The sequence below is a fragment of the Loxodonta africana genome, chromosome 20 (assembly GCF_030014295.1).
Source record: "Loxodonta africana isolate mLoxAfr1 chromosome 20, mLoxAfr1.hap2, whole genome shotgun sequence".
NCBI classification, from domain to species: domain Eukaryota; kingdom Metazoa; phylum Chordata; class Mammalia; order Proboscidea; family Elephantidae; genus Loxodonta; species Loxodonta africana.
The window spans coordinates 15,578,012-15,598,311 of record NC_087361.1 but is presented as its reverse complement, the minus strand read 5'-3'; the positions used below and the strand labels follow the sequence as shown (position 1 = coordinate 15,598,311).

The 20,300-nt window shown below is 37.0% G+C and overlaps 1 protein-coding gene across 1 annotated transcript; it reads left to right on the top strand.

Moving 5' to 3' along the window:
• Nucleotides 1-4,502: 4,502 nt before the first annotated feature.
• Nucleotides 4,503-5,614, top strand: LOC100663928 (olfactory receptor 5K1). The gene has a single exon (XM_003418936.3). It carries the CDS (start codon nucleotides 4,600-4,602, stop codon nucleotides 5,563-5,565), a length of 966 nt encoding a protein of 321 aa, XP_003418984.1. The 5' UTR covers nucleotides 4,503-4,599; the 3' UTR covers nucleotides 5,566-5,614.
• Nucleotides 5,615-20,300: the final 14,686 nt, after the last annotated feature.

Below are 20,300 nucleotides of genomic sequence, written 5' to 3'. Positions count from 1 at the left end.
AGCACAGGGCAGTTTTAGGGCAGTGAAACTATTCTGTATGACACTATAATGGTAGATACATGGCATGAATTTATCAAAGCTGTAGACCTGTACTATTCAAAGAATGAACTCTAATGGAAACTATAGACTTTGGTTAATAATGAATCTGTATTGGTTCATCAATCATGAGAAATGTACCACAGTAATGCAAGGTATTAATAATAGGGAAACAGGAAAGGAGGTGGAGTTATCTGGGAATTATTTACTACTTCTGCTCAATTTTTCTGTAAACCTAAAACTGCTTTTGAAAATAAATCCTATTAATTTTTTAAAAAAGTAACTTATGAATTTAATTGTGTCCCCCCAAAAGATACATTGACATTCTAACGTCTGGTACCTATGAGTGTGACTTTTTTGTGAAAATAGGGTCTTTGAAGATGCTATAAACGTAGTCATAGTGGAGTTGAGTGGGGCCTGGTGCAATCTACTTGGTGTCATTATAAAAAAAAAAAAAAAAGAAGACACAAAGAGGCAGACACAGAGGGAAGATGGCCATGTGAAGAAGGAGAACTTAAGCTGTGACTGCAAGCCAAGGAATACCTGGGGCTACCAGAAGCTGGGAGAGAAAATAAAGGTTCTTCCCTAGAGCCTTTGAAGAAAACATGGCCCGTTGACGTTTGAAATAGGATTTCTAGACTCAAGAACTGTAGGACAATACATTTCTTTCATTTAAAGCCACCTACTTTGTGGTATTTGTTACAGCAGCCCTAGAATACTAATACATTAAACCAAACACAATTTGAGATTTAGGATTGATGAGTGAGAGGCAGAATTACAATTTAAGTGATGGGAGATTGCTAAGTGAAGGAGTATTGTGAGGAAAGGAGCCTGTCAAGAACTCCTTCTTGGTTCACAAAAAAATTTAAAGCTATTCTAGTAACCAAGATATATAAGATTTAAGACATTATGAAATTATATGAATTATAATTTCAAAGGAAGGATTCAGAAATTGTATATTAACTGTAAGAACAATTGGGGCTAGTTATACTTTCCCACCTTTGTTCACACCACACCTCCCCTCTAAGGCAGCAAACCCTAGCTCAGTTCCCACTTCCTCTATGAGAACTTTGCTGACAAATCCAGTGGGAATTTTTTCCTCCCACTTAAATTTTATATTAAGAATGACCATAAGGTTAAAAGTTATTAACTAAAATGAATGGAAATCAAAACAAGGACCTTAAAAATTGTTTAGAAATGTGTATTTGTCTTACTCTTTGGTCTCAAAGGATACATTTAGTTATTCCAATTTACTGTGTCTGTAATGTTCAGGGGATTAGGTCTCTCAGGCTATGCTCTGAGGTCAATGCCAAGGAAATCCCCTTAGAATTACTTTGAACATTTATACCATTCTCTACCAATGATATAAATATTATCATTGACCTGTTGGTGGAAACACCCTTCTAAGCAATCCAGAGGATAGAGTTTTATTTCTTGATCTACTTTAAAAACTAACATCAGGCAATCGGCTGGCCACTATAAAACTCTTACCAGGGATATCCAGGTGAGAAAGTATTTAAAATTTATTTTTACCAGAATTATTAATCTCCAGAAACATTTATTTCTCTAAGTTCTTTGGGTTTCTGTTTTTCTTGCATATCTTATTTACCAATCTTTTAAGTTTCCTAAAGCCTCCCACTAGACAAATGACAATAATTTATTTCTATCATTTCTAAATTCTTGAGAAGCATAAATTTATCCAAAAATAAATAGGTCAAAGCACATTTTTGTAGTAATAACACAATACAATGAAGTTTTTGAAGCTTGTTTGAACAATGTGGTTTGCCATAAAACACACTTTAGCAGAGAAAATAGATAATTAGTTTTTATAATAAAATAGTTTTTAATTTTTTCATGCTGAGCTTTACCTACATATTAAACAAATTATATGAGCAAGGGCTCTCATTTCAAACCAATTCTTTTTATCTCCAATGTAATTTTAGAGAGCTTTCTGTTTTCCCTCTTTGCTTTTAAAGAAATGAAATATCAGTGGAAAGCTTATTTATGTCTGATCAATTATAATCAACTGGTACTCCTGCTTGCAGTCTTATTATATGTCTTCAAGCTGGCAAGGATTAGGCATTTAATAAAAAGAAAAAAAATTCAAATTATATAGACTTCAAATGTTGATTTTTTAACTTCAAGTTGACAAAGGTAAGGCATTTAATGAAAAAAAATTTCAATCATAATTATGTAGATTTCAGGTGAACATTTTTTATACTATTTCCAAAAGCTATCGGTCCCAAATAATCTGAGATTTAAGTCAGCAATATTTTCAGGAAACCAAAAGTGAAGAATTCTTATCTCTCTCTAAAAAGCTTTGCTTCTGTTCCTGGAATATGGGGTTTCTAAGAAGGTACCTGGTGCAAAGCAGGCAAATTAGGTCAGTGAATAAATGACCTCAAATTAACTAAAATAAACAAAGGTAGATTGGAATTACATATTTCCGATCAGTTAAAACTCTCTGTCTATAAGGACAAATCTAAGGGATAATAATGGAAGTTTTTAAAATATACTGAAAGTTTCATAAATATGAGTATTATAGGATCTTAGAATATTGTGGAAACACCTAAGATTCAAAACAGTAAAGCCTGACCACAAGGAAATGTTGTTTTACCTAAGGCAAGCGGCCTTCAGAACGCAGCATCACAATACGTGAACATATTCCCGAATGGTTTAAGATGAGTGCAAGATTGTTGCCAAATTATTATTATTAATAACTGTGAGAGTCATTATCACATGAATTAAGCAAGAACTTTCTCAGTACATCCATTGTGACATTTTCCGTTACAGAATTACAAACCAAAAAAAAAAAAAAAAAATCAGTTGAATCCCTAATGATAATTGAAGGGTTTCAAGTTATAAAACATAGTAGACATAAGAGAATGTCATTTAATTTTTTAAATCAAAACTTTTATTTTCTGTTTATAAAAACAATACTCATTGTAGAGAATTTGAAATAGATGAAAATATAAAGAAGAAAAAAATAGCTTATAACACAGAAAATTAGTATTAACATTTAGACGTTAAACATACATTTTTATAGTAATAACAGAATTCATTAGTATTCTGTGCTGCCTTTCTTGTATATTCATATCCAAGGATTTTTTAAGAAAATCAGGATTATTCTGTGTATAAATCTTTATACACTGTTTTTCACTTAATATTTTATTATGACTAATTTATGATCACATTAAATATTCTAAGTAACCCCCGTTTTAATGAGTCATCATATAGATGATGCATATTTACTTAATCGTAGTTACTACATGTTCACCACTAAGTGTTTTGAATTTTTCACTATTATAAATAATATTACAATGGACATCATTATATGTAAGTTTTTGTCTGATCTTCTAATTATTTCTTTTAAATAGGTTTATGGTTACTGGGTCAATGGTGTGAACATTTAAGTTTCGTCACTGTATACCAAACTATTTTCCAAAGATTATACTAATTTATACTTCTACCACCAACCCGTAATGTTCCTATTTCACTATATCCTAGATTACACTATACATTCTCATTTCTTCAAAAAAAAAAAAAAGCTATTTTGACAGGCAAAATAAAAATATCCTCATAACCCTTTCAAATGATGTTTCTATAATTAGTAATGAAGTTACACATTTTTAGTAAGTTTTAAAGCTGTATTTCTTTTAAATTTTTTCTGTTCCTGTCCTTTACCTGTTTTCTAGTGTTTTCTCCTATTGATCTGTATAAGCTCTTTATTCAATAAAGCTATAGAACCCTTATCATATTTATTGTAAATAATTTTTCAGTTTGAAGTTGACGTTTAATTTTATTCCTGTTTTTTGACATACAGTTATATAATGGAATTTCTCAATTTACATTTTAAAAATTTATTTATGCACATACACATGTATAATTTTACATTAATTATATTATAAATGCCCTGGAAGCTTTTTAGTACAGCCATTTTGTGTTTTGTTTTCTTTTCCTTTCCTTTCCTTTCCTCTGTCTCTCTAATCTCTGCATACATCCATGTCACTTTATCTCCCCATCCTTCAGGGGTATAAATAGTCCTGTAAATAGCTCCTTTTTTCCCCATTTTATTTTTAAATGTATATTCCACCAGTGTTGGAGACAGTAAATTGCTAAGAATATACAAGTGAAAATATGTTTTTCAACAGCATTAAGCCGCACATACACAATCACTGAAATTTTGGGGGAACACTAATTTGCTGACTTTTAAATTATGAATCGGCTTTACCTAACTCATACAGACAAGTTGTTTTTTTTTTTTTTTTTTTTTTGCCTTGAATAGTCCTCTCAAGACTTTAAAGGTTACTTTGTGCATCCAATCATGTTTTTCTTCAAAATGTGACGGGAAAAAAATGTTAACTCAGTATCCAAAAAGCTAATACTTTCAGGAGATTAATTCCCCCCAGAATTGGGCACGCACAAAATCCAGGAGACACATGGAAGGACTACAGAAAACGTTCCTTTCACTTCTGGGCCAGAGAGAGTTCAACGATTCAATTGAGCACATTATAAATTAGCACATATTTCTCCAAAAAAAATTTTTTAACAGAGAAGTCAGGAATGGCTGATGAAAACCATACAATGAAAAACGAGTTTATCCTCACAGGATTTATGGATCACCCAGAGCTGAAGACCCTTCTGTTTGTGGTGTTCTTTGCCATCTACCTGATCACCATGGTGGGGAATGTTGGCCTGGTGATATTGATTTCAAAAGAGTGTCGTCTTCACACACCAATGTACATCTTTCTGGGCAACCTGGCTCTTGTGGATTCTTGCTGTGCCTGTGCCATTACTCCTAAGATGTTAAAAAACTTCTTTTCTGAGGACAGAATGGTTTCCCTCTATGAATGCATGGCACAATTCTATTTTCTTTGCACTGTTGAAACTGCAGACTGCTTTCTCCTGGCAGCAATGGCCTATGACCGCTATGTGGCAATATGTAGTCCACTGCACTACCACACCATGATGTCGAAGAAACTCTGCATTCAGATGACCACAGGGGCCTACATAGCAGGAAACCTGCATTCCATGATTCATGTAGAGCTTTTATTTAGGTTAGCTTTCTGTGGATCTAATCAAATCCATCACTTCTACTGTGACATTCTTCCTTTATACAGGCTTTCCTGTGTTGATCCTTATGTTAATGAACTGGTACTCTTTATCTTTTCAGGATCCATTCAAGCCTTCACCATAGGCAGTGTTTTAATATCTTATCTCTACATTCTTTTGACTATTTTCGAAATGAAATCCAAAAAGGGAAGAGTCAAAGCTTTTTCTACCTGTGCCTCCCACTTTTTGTCTGTCTCATTGTTCTATGGATCTCTTTTCTTCATGTACATTAGACCAAATTTGCTGGAAGAAGGAGACCAGGATATACCAGCTGCTGTTTTGTTTACAGTAGTAGTTCCCTTACTAAATCCTTTTATTTATAGCCTGAGAAATAAGGAAGTAATAAGTGTCTTGAGAAAAATTCTGAAGGTAAAACCTCAAAAAACTTTGAAACAAATGACAGCTACTGTGGATTAATGATTTAATTACAGCAAAAACTTCCAAATGAAATTACACAGAGAAAATGCACAAGTTGTATATAAAATATTAAAATGTATCAGAATACAACCAAAATGAAGCAGCAATATGTAAGAGCGAAAGAGATACAAGTGCTAAATCTTAATTCAAATAACAAAAATGCAGACAAAACAAAATTTTGAATTCATTCAAGAAACAATTTAGCATATTGTCAATTTCACACACTGTACCATCATCGGAGATTATCAACATCAAAAAGGAATAGCAAAACTGGCAGGTACAAAGAAGAATTCTATTAAACATTGACATCCAGCCCCTCTAATAGCTTGGAGCATGAACATTGTTGTTGTTAGGCGCTGTCAAGTAGGTTCGACTCATAGCAATGCTATGTACGACAGATGGAAACACTGCCCGTATCTGTGCCAGTCTCACAATGGTTGTTATGCTTGACCCCATTGTTTCAGCCACTGTGTCAATCCACTGCATTGAGGGTCTTCCTCTTTTTCGCTGACCATCTACTTTCCCAAGCAAGATGTTCTTCTCCAGAGACTAGTCCCTGTTGATAACATAGGCAAAGTATGTGAAACAAAGTCACACAATCCTCACTTCTAAGGAGCATTCTGGCTGTGTTCTGTCCAACACAGATTTGTTCACTCTTTTGGCGGTCCATGATTTATTCTTTGCCAAACCGTAATTCAAAAGCACCGATTCTTCTTTAGGTAAGCTAAACAGGTTTCTGGTCATATGAGCCTTAAACCAATGAACTCACAACTATAAGTGACAAAACTGTGGCAAGTGAATTTTGAGGAAACAGTTTTAATAGTGTTTGGTGGACATTATTTTACTTAGGGAAGAGATAGTCAGTGAGGAAATGAAGATGTCAAAAGTGAATGTTATCTTTCCAAACTGAAATTCTTATTAAGTTGAATAAATACAGAATTGTCAATTTTCTGAGAAGTACAATTTTCAAGAGAAGCTACTTTTAGAGAGATTTATTTACTCCAAAGAGGAGTCCTGGTGACACAATTGCTAGGTGCTCAGCTGATAACCAAAAAGTCAGTAGTTGGAACTTCTCAGGGAGTCAATGGGCGAAAGATGTGGCAGTCTGTTTCCATAAAGATTACAGTCTAGGAACTCAATGGGCAGTCCTAGTCTGTCCTATAGGGTCTCTATGAGATGGAATCGACTTGAGGGCAACGGGTTTGTTTACTCCCATAGCTACGTGGACAAAGATGCACATAATAAAGTCTCAGTTAAACCTTGTGCAGGATTTGAAGAGCCTTCGTTTTCGGTGAGTTACACTAAACTTCTCTGTCTCACTTCCTGAGAGGAGAAGGGGGTTCAACAATGTGACACTATCTTGGGTGTATTAGTGTATATGGATATGATGTCACGAAGTAAAGTATGATTGTTGAACTGTGGATACGGTGAACCTAAAATAGTCTTTCTTTTTTTTTTCACCATTGTAAAACTCAAAGATGTTGAATGTGGGTAGAATATAAATTATCTTAATAAAAAAAATTAATACAACATGCTAAATGAACTAAAAAAAACAATTATTCACTCAACATGTGTTTATTAAGAGCCTGCTACATGAAACCGTCCTCTAGCTGCCGGGACACATAAGTGAACAAAGCACTAGTGTTTCCTTCCACTCCAATAATGGAACATTGGCATGATTTTGATTACTAACTTCTGGATCAAGGGGGACCCATATCAAGTAACAGAAAAATTTCCTGTTCCACCTCCTCTCCTGATAATATGAGGTGGTTCAGACACATCTAAATTCCAAGAAGGCAAATCCAGAGGGGGACTTTACGTGGAAAATCAGCATACTAAATCCTGTGTGTAGTCCCTGGGTGGTACAAATAGTTAACGTGCTAGGCTGCTAATCAGAGAGGTTGGAGGTTAGAGTCCACGCAGAGGCGACTCAGAAAAAAGGCCTCTGAAGAATCAAACTTTGAAAACTCAATGAAGCACAGTTCTACTCTGACTCATGAGGTCACCAGGTGTCAGAATCAACTAGAGGGGGCAATTGTTTTTCTCTTTTTAAGTCATGCTTACGACAAGCAGTGGGAACAAAAATACAATGTTTTTGATTCTCTACTTCATGAATGCAAAAAATCTAATGAACTTCTTGTTATTTGAAACCTCCAAGGAAACCTAGTCTAGCTCATTCCAATTATATTAAACTATTCCAAGATATTCTTGCTTATTTCAAATTTGTCATTAGCTGCCATCAAGTCGACCCCTGACTCATTCATTGTGGGTCCTGTACGATCCCAGTGATGAGTTGAGAATTTGACTTTTGTATTCCATAGGGTTTTCATTGGCTTATTTTTGGAAGTAGATGGCCAAGATCTTCTTCCTGGTCTGCTTTAGTCTGGACATACCACTAAAACCTGTTCAGCATCACAGGAACACAAGCCTCCACTGACAGACACGTGGTGGCTGCAGATGGAGTGAGCATTGGCTGGGGATGAAGTCTGGGTTTCCCACATGGAAGGAGGGAATTTTGTCACTTAACCACCAATAGCCATGCTTCAAATTTAAACCCTATAAATTTAGGATCTGTAAAACCTCACCTCCATCCTTCCTTAGTTGCATCCAAGTTTATACATACTCTCCTGAAACCACATTGAGGGTAGATGTCTTGTTCTATGTTGAACTCTGGCCATGCCGCCATCCTCTGACATGTCCAGTTCTCTCTGATCCTCTGGTTATCTCTTCATGGCACCACCAGTTTTGGTATCCACATCCACGTCTAGCACCCAGTCTATGCTGATCCTAAGAGCAAAGGAGATAAATCAAATAATTTCTGACAAATAAGTGATTATTGACAATAATGTTCTATCTATGTAGGACATCATAAAAAGTATTCATTGAACTAACCAAACCAAAAGAAAAAAAAAATTGCTGTTAAGTTGATTCCAACTTGCACAGACCCTCTAGGACAGAGAAGATTTGCCCCATAGGGTTTCCAAGGAAAAACTGGTGGATTTGCACTGCCAACCTTTTGGTTAGCAGCTGAGCTCTTAACCACTGCACCACCAGGGACAGCAATGGGTCATTGAACTAAATATCTTACTAATTTCCCTTGTTTTTGTTGTTAGCTGTCTTCTAGTCAGCTCTAACTCTCATGGCCACCTCACGTGTGCAGAGTAGAACTGCTCCATAGAGATTTTAAGGCTGTGGCCTAAAGAAGAGGAGGTCAAAAGAATTTACTCCAAAGTTAGCAGAGAAAGACAGAGCAAGTAAGCAGATCTAACTCTAAAACTGGCTGCCATCAAGTTCATTCTGACTCATGGCAACCCCACGTGTGTCAGAGTAGAATTGTGATCCACAGGGTTTTCCATGGCTGGTTTTTTTGAAAGTAGAACACCAAGCCTTTCTTCCAAGGCACCTCTGGGTGGACTCCAGCCTCCAAACTTTCAGTTAACATCCGAGCATTTTGACTGCTTGCAACATCTAAAGACTTCTTCTTATACCCAGAATCTCACTAAACTCCATCATGAGTCAGTCCATAATTTTCTGGCCCTCAGTCCTTGCTCACAGTCTCAGTAGGTACTTCAGTTTATGCTTCTCACATCCCTATTTACAGGTGCCCAAATTCAGTCTAAAAACCAGACAAGGACTGAAAATCATACCATGTTCTCCCCTTCATTTCAAACCCATCTCTTTCAAAACTGATTATCATGGGTTGGATTCCCTAGGAAAACCACTCAGAAATGGAATTTATGGTGTAGAACATTTATTAGGGAATGTACTTGGGATTAACTCTTATGGAAATGAAGGGAAAGAAGGATTGGGTGGAGGGTGAAATCAACCACAGTACAGGACCCCTTTGGCACCCTGAACCCACCCCACGAGAACCCTGGAGGTAGAAGTGATTCAGAGTTGTCATGACAAAACAAGCAAAGCAGGGGAAAAAATAACCTCAGAAAAAAGGAGACATATCAGGTAACAAAGGAAAACTTCAAAAAACTTATAATTCATACCATCAGAGAAATAAAAAAAAGATATTGCATTCAAAACACAAGAACAGAAGTAATACAAAGGAACACTCAGGAAAGAAAAAGATTTTGAAAATTTAAATTCAAGTTAGAAGATAAAGTTGACCTAAGAGTTTGGAAAGAACAAAAAACTGAAATTAAAAAAAAAAAAAGGACAACACGGTTATATTCAGAACTCCAAAATTCAAATAATAAGAGCTCCAGAGGCAAAAAGTTGAGAATATAGAGAGGAGAAAATCGTCAAAGAAATAATACAAAAATATTTTCCACCATGAAATATATTTCTAGGCCAACGAGGCTTACCAAATGCACAATAAACGGAAAAAGAAAAGAAGTAAGGAAGGAAGGAAGAGAGGTAGGGAGGAAGGGAGGAAGGAAAGGGAGAGAAAGAGATCCATGCAAAAACAAAGTAAAAATCCTACGATCTTTCACAGAGAGGACATTAAAAAAAAAAAAAAAGAAAAAACTCCCCCAATAAAGGATCAGGAAATCAGAATGACATCAGAGTTAGCAACCTATAGTAAGTTATAAAGCCAGAAGAAAAAGTAGTACCTGTAAAATTATAAGAATGATTTCCATCATAAAATTCTACATACTGTCAAGCTATTAATAAAGCTTCAGAATATAAAAAGTAGTTTTAGACAAGAAAGCGCTCAAAAAAAAAAAAAAAAAGAAAGAAAAGAAATGGATCCTGGAATGAGAGACTACAGCAGAGGAGAGCTGCCAGGGGACCTCCAGAACACTTGTGAGTGAAATCTCAGGACAAGTGAGAACAATATAGGGACTGAAGCAGAACAACAGAGGGCTGCAGAAAGGCATCCCAATTTAGATATGTAACCTGTTGCATTTACTGTTCTGAGAAAAGATCTATACTTCTGGCAAACGATTTTGGTTTAAAATGGTGAAAAATAAGCAAATGGAATAAAAGGCATCTATTAAAAAAAATTTTTTTTTATTAACCTAAAAAAGGAAAAAAAGTTCAATAAGAAATAGAAAAAATGAAATGATAATACCCTACAAGGATCAGCTATGAACAATAAGTACATGTTTATATGAATAGAAATATTGAGTGTCGACTTCATAAAAAGTATAACACTATAGAGAGTATAGGTGAAGAAAAAAGGTATATCCTGAGTATGTATGAGGTGTGGTGAGAAAGCTATACACTTCTCTTATGTGGAAGACATTTAAAATAAATAGATGTAGAGATTAAGAGCTACGGCTGCTAATCAAAAAGTCAGCACTTAGAATCCAACAGATGTACCTTGGAAACCACAGGGACAGGTCTACGCTGTACTATATGGTGCTATGAATCAGAATCGACTTGAAGGCAAAGAGTTTAGCTTTTTGTTTTGGTTTATATATAACTGAAAAAAAAGGAAATAACCGTATACTTGTATTACTGTAAAAGGTGAGAGTAAATCCAGAAGAAAGAGTTAAAAGTGGTCGAGGGCTGAGGAGGGCGGAAATTGGGGTGAAGGTATACATGTTATTTTTCATTTGAAGCCTTGTAAAATTATCAGACTTCTAAATCACTTTCATAAAAGCTAAAAGTTAAGTTTAAAAGCATTGGTGATAGTATGCTGTATTAGACTAAGCTGGAATATTTTACTCCTCTCTGCTGCAGTGTTTATAATAGAAAACTAACCATGTTTAAGGAACCATATATCAGTTGCAAACACTGGAAATTCAAGCTTCTTTTCACCTCTGTGTCCATCAAAACTAACAGAGACACCTGGAGAAAACAATACTATTATAAGAAGTGACAAGAGGCTACATACTGTATATACCAAGGCAGGGCCTAAAGAAAAGGCATTAATGACTGCACACAAGGAATGAGAGAATTGTTGGTAAAAGGTAGGAAATGAGGTTTCATGGAGAGATAGAAGGTAGGACTTTATCACACCCATCCCTAAAAACACCAGAGCAAGCCTAGGCTGGTGGCAGACCAGGCCTGATTCAGCCACAGGTCCTAAAAGATAGCTGTACTACAAGGTGTGCTAGCTTCTGTAGGGAAATCTTCATTATCCTTCCACATGGCTTATGATCCAGTTATCTACTGCTGCATGGCCCCAAAACTTGGTGACTTAAAACAAAAACAACCACTCTCTCTCTCATAGTTTGGGGGTTGACTGCTCACCTAATCAGTTTTCCTTAAGGATATCTCATGCAGTTGCAATCAGATGGTGGAGTCATCTCAAAGCCTTCTATGTGTCCATGACTGGCAGCTAATGGTGGCTGCCTAATGCAATCTCATCTGGGTCAAAAAGCAGTCTTTCCTTGTGGCCTGAGTTTCCGTACAGCATGGCTATTGGGTTCCAAGAGTGAATGCCCCAAGACAGCAAAGCAACAGTGCATGGCACTGTAATGACGGAGTTTTAGAAGTCATATAACAACACTTCTGCCACACTCTATTGGCTGAGGCAGTCACACTGTTTCTGGAAGAGGGGATATAGACCCACTGATTGATGGAGGAGTGTCAAGATCACAATGTAATAAGAGTATGTGGGACACGATACATTGTGTTGACTATTGTCTTAGTTATCTAGTGCTGTCATAACAGAAATATCACAAGTGGATGGCTTTAACACAGACAAATTTCCTCGGAGTAAAGTAGGCTAAAAGTCCAAAATCAAGGCATCAGTTCCAGGGGAAGTCTTTCTCTCTCTGTTGGCTCTGGAAGAAGGTCCTTGTCTTCAATTTTCCCATGGTCAAGGAGCTTCTCAGGGTATGTCCTTTGGACCCTGGGTCCAAAGGACATACCCTGCTCCTGGTGCTGTTTTCGTGGTGGTATGAGGTTCCCCTGTCTCTCTGTTTGCTTCTCTCTTTTATATCTCAAGGGATTGCCTCAAGCACAATCCAATCTTGTAGTTTGAGTCCTGCCTCACTAACAACTGCAGCCCATCCTCCCTCATTAACATCATAGAAGCAGGATTTACAACATATAGGAAAATCACACAATACTGGGAATCATGGCCCAGACCAATTGATACACACTTTTTTGAGGGGATATAATTCAATCCATGACAGCAGGGGAGAGGGTGGGTTCCAGAATGTCCTTTCCAAGACATAATTCAACCCATGACAACTATCTTAGTAAATAAAATCTGTCACATGTTACAAAAGTCTAGGAAGACTTGAGGAGGATGATAGGAATGAGGGTGCATCAAGGAATGGAGTTGAAGGAAAAATATTAGGGACTGTTCAACTCATTTTTCCTCTGAAAAAAAATTTTTTTCCTCCTTAGTGAATGTAAGGTGGCTGTTATAAAACGGATATTAAAGCAGTGAACTCTGAGTGAGTCTGGGTCTTCAATTTCTGAGCTCTTCAGATGTTCTCTTACTCCCATATCATGGTAGAAAGGCTGCTGGGTAATATAAATATATTTGGAGCGTAAACAACACATTTCTAAATAACACATGGATCAAAGAAGAAAACTCAAGAGAAATTTAAAAATATATTTCAAAGTAAATGAAAATGAAAATTTTGTGAGGTACAGTGAAAGCAGTGATTAGAGGAAAATTTATAGTATTGAATGTACATATTAGAAAAGAAGGGAAATCTAAAATCAATTACTTAAACTTCCACTTTAGAAAACTAGGAAAAGAGGAAAAAATTAAATTCAAGGTAAGCAAAAGAAAACAAATAATGAAAAATAGAGCAGAAATCAGTAGAATTGAAAACAGGAAATCAATAGAGAAAATCAATGAAATCAAAAGTTGGTTCTTTGAAAATATGAATAAAATTGATCCTATGGGCATTCAAAGGATAATGAAAGAATTACAAACAACTCTATGCCCACATATTTGATAACTGAGTGGAAATGGACCAATTCCTTGAAAGACACAATTTACCAAAACTCACACAAGGATAAATAGATAATCTGAATAGGCCAATATTTACCAAAGAAATTGAATCACTAGTTAATATCCTTTAAACATAAAGTACCAGGCCCAGATGGTTTTACTGGTGAGCTCTACCAAGCATTTAAGTAAGAAATTATACCAAATCTCTGCAATCTCTTCTAGAAAATAGAAGCACTGGGAATACTTTCTAACTCATTCTATGAGGCCAGCATTAACATAAAACGAAAGCCAGCAAAAGTCATTAAAAGAAAGGAAAACTAAAGACCAATATCTCTCATGAACATAGATGCAAATATCCTCAGGAAAATACCAGTAAATTGAATCCAATCATATATATACACATATATATATATATGCATGTATATAATGACAAAGCAGAATTTATCCCAGATGTGAAACACCATTTCAACACTTGAAAATCAATTACTGTAATCTATCGCATTAACAGACTAAAGAAGAAAAATCATTTGATCATATTAACACATGCAAAAAAAATTTTGATAAAATCTAATAACCATTCATGATAAAAACGCTCATGAACCTAGGAATAGAAGGGAACGCCCTCAACTTGATAAAAAAAAATCTACAAAATCTTACAGCTAACATCCTACTTTATAGTGAGAAACTAGATGCTTTCTCCTAAAAGGGAGAACAAGTCAAGGATGTCCCCTCTCATCATTCCTATTCAACATCGTACTGAAAATCCAGTAATGCAATAAGATAAGAAACGGAGATAAAGGGTATACAGGTAGGGAAAGAAGAAATAAAACTCTCTTTGTTCACATATGACATGGTTGTCTATGTAGAAAATCCTAAAGAATCAAAAAGAAAAGGAAAAAAAGTAATTATAATAAGGTTACAGGATACAAGGTTAATACATAAATGTCAATTGTTTCTTATCACCATTAATCAAAAATTGGAATTAAAAACAAGCCATTTACATTACCACAAAAAGAAAATAGGTAGGAGTCTAACAAAATATGTATGAGATCTATATGAGGAAAACTACAAAACTCTGATGAAGGAAATGAAAAAATAGTTAGATAAATGGAGAGATACTCCGTATTCATGGATAAACCAAACCAAACCCGTTGCCATCAAGTCGACTCCGGGGAAGACTCAATATTATTAAGATATCAGTTCCTCCCACCTTGATCTATAGATTCATTGCAATCTCAAACAAAATCTCAGCAAGTTATTTTGTGGATAGCGACAAACAGATTCTGAAGTTTTTGTGTAAAGGTAAAAGACCTAGAATAGCTAACATAACTCTGAAGAAGAACCAAGACAGAGGACTGACACTACCTGACTTTATAACTTGCCATACAGATATAGTAATCAAGACAGTGTGGCATTGGTAAATGAATAGATCAATGGAACAGAATAGAAAGCCTAGAAATAGACCCACACAATTGATGTTTGGCAAAAGAATAAATGCAACGTAATGAAGAAAAGGTAGTCTTTTCAATAAACAGCTCAGCAACAATTGGGCATCCAAAAAAAATTAATCTAGACGTTGACCTTAAACAAAAATTTATTCAAAATGGATCATAGCTCTAAATGTAAAAATGCAAAACTAATAAACCGCTAAAAGATAACATAGTAGAAAAATCTACACATCCTTGGGTTTGTGATGAGTTTTTAGATATAACAACAAAAGCAAATCCCATGGAAGAAAAATTAATAGGTTGGAGTTCATTAAATTTTTTCTTTCATTGTGCTTTAGATGAAAGTTTAAAGCTCCAGTTAGTTTCTCAGGCAAAAATTTTATACACACACTGTTATGTGACCCTAGTTGCTATCCCTAAATTGTGACAGCACATTCCTCCTTTCCACCCCGAATTCCCCATGTCCATTCAACCAGCTCCTATTACTTTCTGCCTTCTCATCTCGTCTCCAGACAGAAGCTGCCCATTTAGTCTCATGTATCTATTTGAACTAAGAAGTATACTCTTCATGAGTATCATTTTTATGTCTTATAGTACAGCCTATTCTTTGTCTGAAGAGTTGGCTTCGGGAATGGTTTTAGTTCTGGGCTAACAGACAGTCCTGGGGTCATGTCTTCTGGGGTTCCTCCAGACTCAGTGAAACCATTAAGCCTGGTCTTTTTAGTAGAATTTGAGTTCTGCACCCTACTATTCTCTTGCTCTGTCAGGTACTCTCTGTTGTGTTCCCTGTCAGAGTGGCCATTGATAGTAGTCAGGTGTCATCTAGTTCTTCCGGTCTCAGGCTAATGGAGTCTGTGGTTTGTGCGGCCTCTTTTGTCTCTTGGGCTAATATTTTCCTTGTGTCTTTGGTGCTCTTCATTCTCCTTTGCTCCAGGTGACTTGGAACAATTGATGCATCTTAGATGGCCACTTGCTAGCTTTTAAGACCTCAGACACCACTACCAAAGTGGAATGCAGAAAGTATTCTTAATAAAATTTGTTATGCCAGTTGACCTAGATGTCCCCTGAAACCATGGTCCCCAGATCCCTGCCCCTACTACACTGTCCCTTAAACTGTTTGGTTGTGTTCTGGAAATTTCTTAGCTTTTGGTTTAGTCCAGTGATGCTGAATTCCCCTGTATTGTGTGTTGTCCTTCCCTTCACCTAAGATAATTCTAGTCTACTATCTAGTACTACTATCAGAGTACTCAGATACTTTCAGTGGTCCCTCTTACAACAAAGACCCAAAAAACACAAGTGAATCGATTATATATGACAATCTATTAGCCCTGAGCATCAAAGACAAAGTTGAGGAATTGAACTCAGTGGCAGGGGAAGGGAGAGATGGTTCAAATTTGCCAGACCTGACCTGGCAGGCACCAGCACCCTGAAGGCTGGATCGGCTAGCGAGCAAGGGGTGAAACAAGCGGTGGTAGTTGGGACATGTTTTCCATATCAGGAGAGACCAAGCAGCAGAATCTGCTCAAGCCTCCAGAACCAGCGAGAAATGGCACTCAATCAGTGAAAGATAAATATAAGTATCTAACCTACTGCACGGAACAACCCCAACCCCTTTTGGAAGTACCTCCTTCCCATTTACCTACCCCTTCGTTTTTTTTTTTTTTTTTTTCCTGGTCTGCTCTGGGTCCCAGTCCAGCTTCAGTGATTGCGGAACCCCCTGGGCTGGAGGTAGGATCTATCTTGCTCCCTGAGCCATTCTCTCAACTTTGGAGAGGGCACAAATTAACAGGAAAAAATAACCTGCCAGCTCCCCTAAACTGGGAACTCAGGTCACACACAACCCTGTTGCCTAGGCACAGGCATAGGGGTCCACAGACTTTGAATGCCTCTCACGTCTGCATAGACTTGTGTGGGCCCATTTCAACAACATAGGCCCTCATTAGGAGAGTAAAATGGGGTATATACTGGAAGCATATTTTCATCTGTATCAGCTATGGGGGGGTGCCAGATTCATGATATCTGACACTGCCCTGCCCATTAAGCAGCATCCTCACCTACCCACATCAGGGGCCTGAGGACTGGTGGCTCAACCCACTCCACCGAGCCGCCTGTGACAGATGTCCAAGTATAAGTGGTGCCTCCCAGTCCTTACAACCAGCAGCATTGGGTGTCCATAGTCATGCTGCACAACTCACCTACCTACACGCTCTAAGGAACAGGGATACACATTCCACCTAGACACTCATGGGCAGCAGTCAGCCCCCTGAGTTAATCAGCAAATGACCCCCTCCTGTAGCCAGGTACCTGTGCCTACTCTAATCACCGCTGTCTAGTATTGTAGGTGAAAGCCTGTACCACACACATGGTGACCGATGACCTGGAGACCTAAGCTGAATCCACATAAGAAAAGTAAGCAGACTTGGGTTCACATACCTAGTAATAGCTCTAGCCACCTGGAAAGAGGATGTGAGAGCTTCAAAGACATCAGTAATCAAATTAGCTCACACAACCGCCCTATTTGGACATATCAAAACAAAAAAGAAGCTTGGACATGGTAAGAAAACATAAAGTAAATAAATATAGTAATGTATTGATGGCTCAGAAACAACTGTCAATATCAAATCACATAAAGAGACAGACCATAATGGCTTCAGCAAGGCCACCAAAACAAAGAATTAAACCTGGAGGAAGAGAACATCTTGGCCCTGCCTCCTGGACTTCATTAAATTTAAAAGCTCATGCTCTGAGAAAGACATTGTTAAGAGACGGAAAAGAAAAGACACAAGCTAGGAGAAAATATTTACAAAACACATAGTTGATAAAGAACTTGTATCCAAAATATATGAAGAACTCTTAAAACCAAGCAATAAGGAAAAAAAAAAAAAAAACCCCAATTAAAAAGTGGGCAAGAAGATCTAAACAGATGACTCACTAAAGAAAATATATAGACGGTAAGTAAGCTCTACATCATATGTTTTTGGGGAATTGCCAATTAAAGCAACAATAAAATACCACTACCAACAATAAAATACCACTACGTAACTAATGATGAAGTAAAACAGCTGACCAGAATATTTCAAAGAACACTTTGAGAAGATGAACTAAAGTAATGACCAAAGACCAGATAAGATGTGGAATGACAACAAGGACATCATACAGGAAGAAAGAAGATGTCATTAAAAAGACAGGAAAGAAAGAAAAGACCAAAATGGATGTCAGAAGAGACTCTGAAACTTGCTCTTAAACATTGAGTAACTAAAGAGGACAGAAGAAATGAAGGAAAAGAGCTAAACAGAAGATTTCAAAGTGTGGCCCTAGAAGACAAAGCAAAGTATTATCATGACATGTGCTAAGGCCTGGAGTTAGAAAACCAAAAGGGAAGAAAACATTTGGCATTTCTCAAGCTGAAAGAACTGAAGAAAAAATTCAAGACTCGAGTTGCAATAGTGAAGGATTCTGTGGGCAAAATACTGAAGGACGCAGGAAGCATCAAAAGAAGATGGAAGGAATACACAAAGTCACTGTACCAAAAAGAACTGATCAGCATTCAACCATTTTAGGAGATAGCATATAATCATGAATCGATGGTAATGAAGGAAGAAGCCCAAGTTTCACTGAAGACATTGGTGAAAAACAAGACTCTAGGAATTGACAAAATTCCAATTGAGATGTTTCAACAAACAGATGCAGCACTTGAAGTGCTCATTTGTCTATATCAAGAAATTTGGAAGACAGCTAGCTCCCTGGCAAACCAACTTGAGAAGATCCATATTTCTGCCTACGCCAAAGAAAGGTGATTCAACAGAATCTGGAAATTATCAAATAATATCATTAATATCACACACAAGTAAAGTTTTGCTGAAGATCATTCAAAAGCACTTGTAGGGAACTGCTGAGACTGGCAGTACACCTGTCACATTAAATAAACAAGGGACTAAAAAAAAAAAAAAATTTTTTTTTTTTTTTGGTTCCAAAGGGCCTAGCCTGCCATCCTCAGTAACCCAGAGAGTTAATTCCCAGCATGGAAGCTATTCCCTTATTAGACAAAACAAGAACTAATTTCTGCTTTCAGAGTATCTCCTTATTTAGATATACTTCTATTTCTGACTCAGTTAAAGAAAACAAGAGACTGGGGTCTTCAATCCAGCTAAAAGTGGTCTTGGACCAACTCAGGTCCTCCCAAACTGTGTAATACTGATGATGTTGCCCATCAGACAATTTATTAATGTCAGAGGCTGAAAAACACACTCCCAATTACACCCCAGATGTGGGAAAAATGCCACCTTTGTAGTCCCCCTTTCAGATTAAACAAGCATAGAAGACTGGACAGCCCCAAGAAAGCCCTCTCATGTCAAAACAATCAGCAAGATGGCCCCACCTTGGGGTGCTTCTAGGGACCCCAGACCCAATTTACTTTATCCATATAAACCCCTTGGGCTATTGTTTTGGGAGACACCTTGGCAATCTGAATCGTGGTGTTCTCCTTTACTTGGCTTCTTCTTTCGCTTTCTTCAGCTCCCTGTGTCTTCACAGCCACACCAAGCAGGACTTGGAGCGTCAGGTCACACTGCCAGAAATTCAAGCTGGATTCAGAATAGGACATGGAACCAGGGATATCATTGCTGATGTCAGGTGGATCTAGGCTGAAAGCAGAGAATACCAGAAAGATATTTACCTGTGTTTCATTGACTATGCAAATGCATATGACTGTGTGGGTCATAACAAATTATGAATAACATTGCAAATAACAGGAATTACAGGACCCTTCATTGTGCTGATGAAGAACCTGAACACAGACCAAGCGGCAGTCATTGGAACAGAGCAAGGGGACACTGAGTGGTATCAGGAAAGCTGTGCATCAGCGTTGTACCCTTTCACCATACTTATTCAATCTCTATGCTGAGCGAATAACCCCAGAAACTGGACTATGTGAAGAAGAATGCAGCTTCAGGATTGAAAGAAGACTCACTAACAACCTGTGTTATAAAAATGACACAAGCATGCTTGCAGAAAATGAAGAGGAATTGAAGCACTTGCTGATGAAGATCAAAGACTACAGCCTTCAACATGATTTACACCTCAACATAAAGAAAACAAAACTCCTCACAACTGGACCAATAAGCAACATTATGATAAGCAGAGAAAAGAGTGAAGTTGTTTCATTTTACTTGGATCTACAATCAACACTCATGCAAGCTGCAGTCAAGAAATTAAACAACATATTGCATCAGGCAAATCTACTGCAAAAAACCTCTTTAAAGTGTTAAAAAGCAAAGACTTCACTTTAAGGACTAAGGTGTGCCTGACTCAACCCATGATGTTTTCCATCACCAGACATACATGTGAAAGTGGGGCAATGAATAAGAAAGACCAAATAGCCACCTTTGAATTATGCTGTTGGTGAATAATGTTGAGTACACCATGGACTGCCAGAAGAATGAACAAGTCTGTCTTGGAAGAAATACAGA